A 9,338-nucleotide genomic window follows, 5' to 3' on the forward strand; every position below is an offset into this window, starting at 1 on the left:
CAGTTGGCCCCCTCCTATTTCCCATGTGAAAAGTGCGAGGTCAACACAGCCCTCCAGCCTCTGCTTACTTGTGCCAAAGTTGTACAGTTGCCCCGAGGTACATTCTGGGAGCTGTTGCTCCCTCCCCTTGGAACTGGCAGCAAGGTGTACCTCGCCAGGTGAGGCAGGAGTACCTCGCCAGGTGAGGCAGGTGTACCTCGCCAGGTGAGGCAGGTGTACCTCGCCAGGTGAGGCAGGAGTACCTCGCCAGGTGAGGCAGGAGCTCACCACTTCACTCTCAAAATCAAAACTTCATCTCTCTGGAACACAACAGAACAACCAAATCATTTTATTTACATGAAACGTCACCGAACCAGAGTTTTACATTAAATCTCAGGGCTCCCATGCATTAGGAACAGAGAGTGAGTGAGAAAGAGAGAGAGAGAGAGAAGAGAGAGAGAAGAGAGAGAGAAGAGAGAGAGAAGAGAGAGAGGCACTAATTTGGTCTTGTTTGATCAAGTCCTTAGTATGAGGCAAATAAAATGCCTAGCTTGAGCTGTAATGAACTCTCCAAGTTTTGCTGCAAGGTCCAGGGAGGAATCCCAATACCGTGCCCAGCAGTGAGGTACCTCTCAGTTAGGCATTTCTGCTACGGCCCAGGGAATCTCCCAAATTCGGGATTGAGAGATGAGAAAGTCCACCTGCCTCAGGAGGGTCAGATTTTCACCACTTGTGCAGCCACGCAGGGAGTCTGTCGATCCACCCGTTCACTACTCGGTTTCTGTACAAACAGGCGCCCGTAGGTGCCACCAACCTGGCCCTTGGTTAACCTCCCGGGGTTGATGCAGATGCAACCCAGAACATCCTGATTTTGGGATAAAACACAGAGGTGACCACCAAAGATTAGCACGGTTTTCTCAGTCAGCACCTCCCTCCAAGCCCAGGGGTAACATTCCCCCACCTGCCTTCCCTTGTAGACACACACACTAAGGATAAATGCAAAATAAAGCCCCTTGCAAAATACCCAGCACAGATTCACCCAACACAGATTTAAGTCTCCTGGGAGGAAGCCCCAGCCAATGCTAGTGGGTATGTCTGTTGGGCTGACAGGTTCGTGAACCTAGATGTAAGACAAGGCAGGTCCATTTCCACACCAAAACTATCAATGGCCACATGCAGGAGTTGACAAAATCTGGGATCAGGAATTAAATTTGTGGATCAGACCTAAACCAGAGTTGGTAGGGATGAGCACAATTTGCTGAGGGACTTTCAAACCAAAATCCCTTTGCCCAAACCTGAATGGACCCAGCTGCACAGTGTTTGAACCAGAATTAATGAAAGTAACAGCCATATCATGTTGTGTAGCCTTATCTGCTGTATCTCACTTAGCTAGCCGGTCAGAGAGGAGAACACTCCTCTTCGGATTGCTGGGAATGGTGGGTAAAAGTACAGTGCCTGGCCAACTCCTCTTGGTTTTATGTTAGATAAAGATATTAAAGATAATGCCATAAAGATCAAACAGCACCATCCAGCACACAGTCCTTACTGGATCAGGAGAAGTCACATGCTGATAATGATAGGCTCCTCACCTTAATAAAATACCGCAGCTCCGAAGGCACAATTAAAATATCAGGGGTAACAGGGAGCTGTGCATACAACTGCAGACACTCATAATCTATGTTGATCTCTTCCGCAGGTGGGTACAGAGGATAGTAACTGGGGGCGGGGGTGAAGGAAAGAAAAGGCTGTTAGCCAATGATCCAAAATCCCTTGGCAAGCATAAAAGCATGTATCCAGCCCACCCTCCCTTGAGCGAACACACAGATAAAACCCTCGTTCATCATGGAGGCACTCCCCAGAATCTGCCAAAACAAATCTTCCCCAATGAGGTTTAATATACATTTTAAACATTGGAAATGACTGTGAGTTATTCCCTGTCCCCTAGCTGCTCTTCAAGAAGGGAGCAATGAACAGTAAACAAGAACAATGCTGGAGGGGCAGAAGCTCCAGGGTTTGGTCCGAGCTACAATGAAGGGAGTGGAAGGGAGTGTGCGTACGTGCGTGCCTGTCTCTGTGCATGTCTGTGCCTGTGTGTGTGCTTGTCTCTGTGCATGTCTGTGCCTGTGTGTGTGTGCCTGTCTCTGTGCATGTCTGTGCCTGTGTGTGCGTACCTGTGTGTGCGTGCCTGTCTCTGTGCATGTCTGTGCGTACCTGTGTGTGCGTGCCTGTGTGTGCGTGCCTGTGTCTGTGCATGGCTGTGCCTGTGTGTGCGTACCTGTGTGCACGTGCCTGTCTCTGTGCATGGCTGTGCCTGTGTGCGCGTGCCTGTCTCTGTGCATGTCTGTGCCTGTGTGCGCGTGCCTGTGTGTGCGAGTATCCCTGCAGCACTCCCATTTGTCACACTCTTGGACGTTTGAAGCAAACGTTCCAGAATATCAGGAACATTCATGAATGACAGGGTCAAAGCTCATGGCTTGAGGTTGAATCCTCACAGATCCCTTCTTCTGTATTCACAGCGACTATGGCAGTGAGGGGGCGGGGGCGGTGGTAACAGAACATGAGGGGCCTGCTCTTGCTGTCAGTTTTCACATGTCAATGCAGTTAGGTATGGAAAGACAGGGGGGGGATCCAGAGCCTGGCTGAAGTCAGTACCTTTGGGAGCGGATGGAAGGGGTTGAAAACGATTCTCTCACCTTCGCTGGGTCAGAATGTGCTTGAGGATTCTTGTAAATCGGTCTGATCCGCCTGGGGGACTGCAGATGAAGAGATGCACAACATTATTGGTTGAGTCACTGGCTCCACGTTTATAAACACAAGACCACAACTTGACCTCAGAACAAATGTAAAGATGGGGAATGATCCAGCATTCAAATCACTGACTCCTCACTGGAGCTGCCAACTCTAATCCCATTTCCTGTCTACTTTAATATTCTTATCAAAGACAGATGCATGATGATTCAATGATGTTTATACTCATGGTGAAATATTCTGAGCCTTGTTCTGCCTAGTAAAAAAAAAATTCTTGAATCCTGTTTCTCGGAGAGTGAAGATTCCACACCCATTGATCCCAAACTTTCACAGTGACTCTCTGAAGACCTTCCGCAGACTCTGTGTGAACCTCCTCTGCTACAACGTGAGCAGGTTACAGTGTCTTTGGAAGAGAAGGTAGAAGCAGATAGTTGCATCTTTGTAAGGCAGAGGGGGGTGGATTCTTGAAGAGCAAGGGGGTGGAAATGCTCCGAGGTTGGTGGGAATCTAAAGTGATCAGACCAGCCCTGGTTTTCAGAGCTGGACCGAGGGGCTGAGTGGCTGACACTTGTAACTGTCTGTAATCTCTCCAATGTATTCCAACCTTCTCCCTCGCATGTTAATCCACCTCCCCTCTGAAATCCATTAATACTATTGACATCTGCTGTTTCCTGTGGGAGGGACCACTTTACCTTCTCCAGAGGAAGAAACTTTCCCCTGACTCCCCGAGTGGTTGCTTTATACCGATGGCCCCTTGCTCTGTTCTCCCATAATTCCATCCTATCAAAACAACAGCCTCCATCCCTTCAGTCACCTCTCTTCCGAGGAAATAAAACAGAATTCCAGCCTGGTCAGCTGTAACAAGTCACTGCACTGAGTGAATACTTAGATGGGCAATTTGTTCCTGGATCATTCTGGGAAGCATCTTAGCTGAACAACACTGCTATCTGACACCAGCCTAGATCCAAGGAGGACGTATCTCCAGGCATTGCTGCTTTACACAGCTGGGTAATGTTTATTTTAGAGATCCATGGCGTGAGGAAGAGAGTCACCTTTACACGTAATGAGCCCAGCAAAGCCAGGCTTCATAACTCAAAGCTGCCCAATGAATTAGCAGATCCCCAGAGCCTACAGGAAGCAACTGCTGCAGGACGGATGGGGCCACCTCTCCACAAATAGCTCGCCAGGAAGTTTGTTACTTGAGATAACACAAGCCAGAAATGTCATTAGCATTCGGGATCCTGGAATTCTCAGTATCTGATTAGTCCAGCACACGATGCACCATTCCAGAGTTTCCAGCTGTGCAAGGTAGGCTGCAAAATGAGAAATCTAACTCTCCTGGTTTCAGCTCTGAACTGGAGCAAGACAGATGGCCCAGAGTTAAAGGGTGTTACTCCCCATTACAGACCGGAGTCCCAGGCACAACCCCTGGCTGCTACAAGCCCAGGTCAAGCACTGCCTATCAGCTGGGTGAAAGGACAGAAATGCAGAAAATAGGATCGGAGTAGGCCATTTGGCCCATTGGGCCTGACCCACCACTAGACATGATCATGGCTGACCCTCTCTCTCATTTCCTGCTCCCTCCCCACATATCTAATCGCCCCTCAACCAAAACACTAGTGTCAGGAAATCTATTTCCTACTTAAATATATTCAGTAACTTCAGCCTTGGGTGGTTGAGTGCTCCACAGGTTAACCCCCCCCCTCAGTGAAGAAACCTTTCCTCATTTCTCTCCTAAAGTCAGAGATAGTGACCGTCTCGTTCTGGACCTCGAGCCATGGACAGCCAGCAGCTAGTCAGACCAGGAACGCTGTAATCCTCAAAGCTTTGTATCTGTGGGAATGACAGTCCGAGGAAGGAGTGACCCTGATTCCAACCTGGTGTACCGAGTCGGAAGCCCGTTTATGGGAGAGATTGACTCGGTTTGATAGAAAGGGTCGAAGGTGGGCATCCAACAGGGTACTACATCAGGTAGGAACCAGGGTCACTCCTTCCTTGGTCTGTCATTTCCACAGCTTAGATTAGATTAGATTACTTGCAGTATAGAAACAGGCCCTTCGGCCCAACAAGTCCACACCGACCCGCTGAAGCACAACCCACCCATTCCCCTACATTTAACCCTTTACCTAACACTACGGACAATTTAGCACGGCCAATTCACCTGACCTGCACATCTTTGGACTGTGGGAGGAAACCGGAGCACCCGGAGGAAACCCACGCAGACACGGGGAGAACGTGCAAACTCCACAGTCAGTCACCTGAGGCGGGAATTGAACCCGGGTCTCTGGCGCTGTGAGGCAGCAGTGCTAACCACTGTGCCACCCACAAAGCTATGAGCATTGCATCATTCCTGGTCTGTGTAGCTGAGAATCAGGGACTTCATTGGTGACAACTCTACTCTGGGACTAAGGACTGTACCTAGGTACTCTGTACCTAAGATGGCACCATGTGTTGGTGACACTGACACCCTGTAACTGCAGAAGGTGTACCCAAGATGGTGCTGCTAGCGGTGACTTGTAAGCTTTCCACTGTACTCACTTGAGAACATCTGGCAATGAAGCTAATTGAAGGGCAGTCACTATCGTTAGAACGTAGCAGTCACTTTTCCCCACAGCAAGACCCTGTAAACCTCGGTGTAGCTCAGAAACAGGTCTCGGTTTCTACAAGAGGGACCTGGACCAGTATTTGTTGACAAGGGAAGTGTGTGCAGAATAGTGATGTATGACAAAGAGATACCACTCCATGTCCCAAAGTGGACCTTCCTAAAGCAGGCTCCCCCACACAGCAACAGGAGAATGACCCAGATCACATTTCAAATGACACCAGATACACTTCCCTTTGTGCTTCACCCAATAAGGTCAGTGCTGCTGGAGGAGACAAGTCAGCAATCCAAAAGGTGGGAAAACATTTAGAATCATCACCCATGGAGTGGGTTAGGTTGTGCTCATTCTCTCCTTTCGGACATTGCCCTCTATAACGGTTTTAGTTTCTCCTGAATGGAATATTTGCCCCTGACCCAAAGGGAAACAAATGCTGTATAAGGGGGCCCCAGTACCTCCTTTGGTCAGTGGGAATGAGAGCGATTAATGAGGCTTCATTCTCTTAGTGCAGGATCTCTCTCGACAGGGCTGTTATTCCGAAGAGTTCACTTGGGAGATGTGTAAGAACAGCTTGCCTTCCGGCTCCTCCCTCGGTAAATATAACCTGAACTCTGACAGATGGAATAATCAGTGAAAGGAAACGTGGTCCCCTGAGCTGCAGAGCCGCAGTTTGGGGGTGATTTGACCATGTTGAGCCACAGCATTAAGGGCATGATGTGCCCCACCAGTAACCCTTAGCTGAAGGCCAGCGTGAGGCAGCAGTAAAATGGGGGGGTGTTGGATGCCTATGATCCAGTGACCCCTGCTGGAAGTTGGGAAGCTGACAAGGACAGGGCTTAACCCGGATGGTTTCTTGCTTCCAGGCGTCAAACTTGTTTAGTGTGAGGGGAATTAAAACGAGGAGAGTGAAAGGAAATCAGTCTTTTGTCTGCACTTGGCGAAGGGAGGTTCATCTCGACTATCGTGGGAAGTTGGCAGTTTGAGTCCAAGCCGGAGATATCTTAGCATCCGGCATGACCTCGCCAACAATTAACCGGTCACTGACCGTGGCCCTTCTCAAGCCTGCTTCCCCACCCTTGGAGACAGCTGAACTCCATCACGGAGAGGTCGATGCTGGACTATCTGGGGAGGTCAGCAAGCAGATACTGTGACCCCCCCCACCCCTAAACCCACCTTGGGCCTAACACAGCAGCACAAGGGGCGCCCGGAACTCCAGCTGCAGACTCCACTGCCATGTTTAATGGGGAGGGGCATCAGCCCTTAGCTTTTCTCTGCTTCCTTTCCAGCAACATTTAACTGTCAGTGGAGGCTGGAAACAAACAAATCCACTGAAGAACCCCAGGGTTTTGTTAATGCAATATATTTAGCACACTCCTAGCACCATCAATTAGCTTAGTGCAGATTGGAAAAGGATTGGCTGGAGTTGGCAGGCTCTCAACATTAGTCATGTTGTGGTGGCAGCAGCTCAGCCCTTTCTGCATCTGGTTCCTATCACAGCCTTGTTACTTTCTCCAAAGTCTTTACACTTTGCTAATTTGGGACAGTTTGACATTGCAGCATCAGCGTTATTCCACACAAACACTGGAGTGGGGCAAACAAGGAAGGGGGGCCAACAATTAGGAGGGTTTCAGAAACAAAACCATTCGAGGCGTTGCTGCTGCCAACCTCCACGTAAAGCCGAAGGGGAGCCATCTGCAGATGGAGCGCTGCAGAGTGAGGTCACCCAGGCCAGGATAGCAGGCAATGTGTGCACCCTGGCCTAGGCCAGGGACAATCAGACAGGGGCTGCTCTCCAGGTGGACAGTACAGGTCACAGGCCCAGGCCTAGTGCCTCAGCACTCTCAGACACAGGAGCTTGTGAGCAACTGAAAAACCCCCCAACACTGACTTTGAGAGGGGGCAGGAAGTCACTGGACCTTACAGGCGGCTAAAATACCTTCTGTATAGAAACAAAAATACTAGCACAGGGAACAGACTACTCCAGACTAATCGGAGGAACTTAGATAATGTTACGTCAACTGGATTATTTGCCTTCCAAGTTGTTAATAGCGATTGTTCATCTGTTCTGCACTGACCGCCTGAAGGTTTTATCTGACAATGTGGTTGATAAATGAATCCAACTGGAAAGATAAGTTTGTTTATATCACGGCAGTGTCTTAAAGCTGTATAGTACAGAAACAGACCCTTCGGTCCGACTTGTCCATGCTGACCAGATATCCCAACCTAAACTAGTCCGTTCGCCAGTACTTGGTCCACTAAACCCTTCCTATTCATATACCCATCCAGATGCCTCTTAAATGCTGTCATTGTACCAGGCCCCACCACATCCTCTGGCAGCTCATTCCATACACGTACCACCCTCTCTGCGAAAACGTTGCCCCTTAGGTCTCTTAAATATTTGCCCTCTCACCCTAAACCTACGCCCTGTAATTCTGGATTCCCCTGCCCTTGGGAAAAGTTCTTGGCTGTTCACCCTATCCAGGCCTCTCATGATTTTATAAACCTCTATAAGGTCACCCCTCAGCCTCCGACGCTCCAGGGAAAACAGCCCCAGCCTGTTCAGCCTCTCCCTGTAGCTCAGATCCTCCAACCCTGGCAACATCCTTGTAAATCTTTTCTGAACCCTTTCAAGTTTCACAACATCTTTCTGATAGGAAGGAGACCAGAATTGCACACAATATTCCAACAGTGGCTTAACCAATGTCCTGTACAGCCATAACATGACCCCCCAACTCCTGTACTCAATACTCTGACCAATAAAGGAAAGCATCCCAAACGCTGCCTTCACTATCCTATCTACCTGTGACTCCACTTTCAAGGAGCTATGAACCTGCACTCCAAGGTCTCTTTGTTCAGCAAACTCCGTAGGACCTTACCATTAAGCGTATAAGTCCTGCTAAGATTTGCTTTCCCAAACTGCAGCACCTTGCATTTATCTGAATTAAACTCCATCTGCCACTTCTCAGCCCATTGGCCCATCTGGTCCAGATCCTGTTGTAATCTGAGGTAACCCTCTTCGCTGTCCACTACACCCTCCAATTTTGGTGTCATCTGCAAACTTACTAACTGTACCTCTTATGCTCGCATCCAAAAAATTTATGTAAATGACAAAAAGTAGAGGACCCAGCACCGATCCTTGTGGCACTCCACTGGTCACAGGCCTCCACACTCCACCACCACCCTCTGTCTTCTACCTTCAAAGCAGTTCTATATCCATATAACTAGCCTCCCTGGATCTCATGTGACCTGACTTTGCTAACAGTCTACCATGTGGAATCTTGAGGAAGACTTTGCTGAAGTCCATGTAGACCACTCTGCCTTCATCCACCTTCTCGGTCACTTCAAACAACTCCAACAATTTAGTGAGAGACAATTTCCCACACAACAATACCTTCTGGTCCTGTATTCTCACCGTAAATGATTCAGGTAATTCTATCGAATGCCTTTTCCTCTCAGGGTTGTGAGGCTACCTTTGGTCCTGAAGGCTTTGGGACTGCACATGTGTCCCCTGAGATTCTACCACCAAAGCAAGCCCTCTGCTCCCCTGTGAATCAGGCACCTGCAGGGGATCTGGAAGTACAAACGTGTGTACACACTGTGTGCAGATATGTCTTTGCTGAAGTTCCTGCTGGAAAGGGATGTCTGCAGGCATAACCGTGCTCACACAAGGAGAGGGATTGCCTCGTATTTCTCCAATGCCCAGAGAGACTGCCCAAACTCTCACACCACAGCTGGGCACAGACATCGCGTTTTAACCCACTGAGACAGATCATTGCTAAGAGGTGGGACACAAGGCTAGAAATGTGAGCAAAACACTTCTCCTCTCCGTGACCAGTTAAATCTCACTGCCCTGAGACATTCCTCACATATTTCACATGCTCAAAGAAGTCCCCTTCTGACTTGTTGCTCTCGAGAAACTGACATCAGGAATACTGGTTTGTTTGTTTAAACAAAATCAATCCAGCCCCAGTGACATGCGTACCAATAAAACCAGATATTAACCAGCTGCAA

The 9,338-nt window shown here is 49.0% G+C and overlaps 1 protein-coding gene across 3 annotated transcripts in view; it reads right to left on the reverse strand.

Moving 5' to 3' along the window:
- Positions 1 to 312: 312 nt before the first annotated feature.
- The window catches only part of pola2 (polymerase (DNA directed), alpha 2), a 111,762-nt gene continuing 102,736 nt past the window's right edge, over positions 313 to 9,338 (reverse strand). For all 3 annotated transcript variants that reach the window (XM_060855713.1, XM_060855714.1, XM_060855715.1), the window contains exons 17-19: positions 2,673 to 2,732; positions 1,569 to 1,695; positions 313 to 844 (exon numbers count right to left, since the gene is read on the reverse strand). In XM_060855713.1, the coding sequence (XP_060711696.1) occupies positions 695 to 844; positions 1,569 to 1,695; positions 2,673 to 2,732 (337 nt within the window). In that variant the 3' untranslated portion in view covers positions 313 to 694. The remainder of the gene's footprint in view (positions 845 to 1,568; positions 1,696 to 2,672; positions 2,733 to 9,338) is intronic.

Source organism: Hemiscyllium ocellatum, chromosome 46, assembly GCF_020745735.1.
Source record: "Hemiscyllium ocellatum isolate sHemOce1 chromosome 46, sHemOce1.pat.X.cur, whole genome shotgun sequence".
NCBI classification, from domain to species: domain Eukaryota; kingdom Metazoa; phylum Chordata; class Chondrichthyes; order Orectolobiformes; family Hemiscylliidae; genus Hemiscyllium; species Hemiscyllium ocellatum.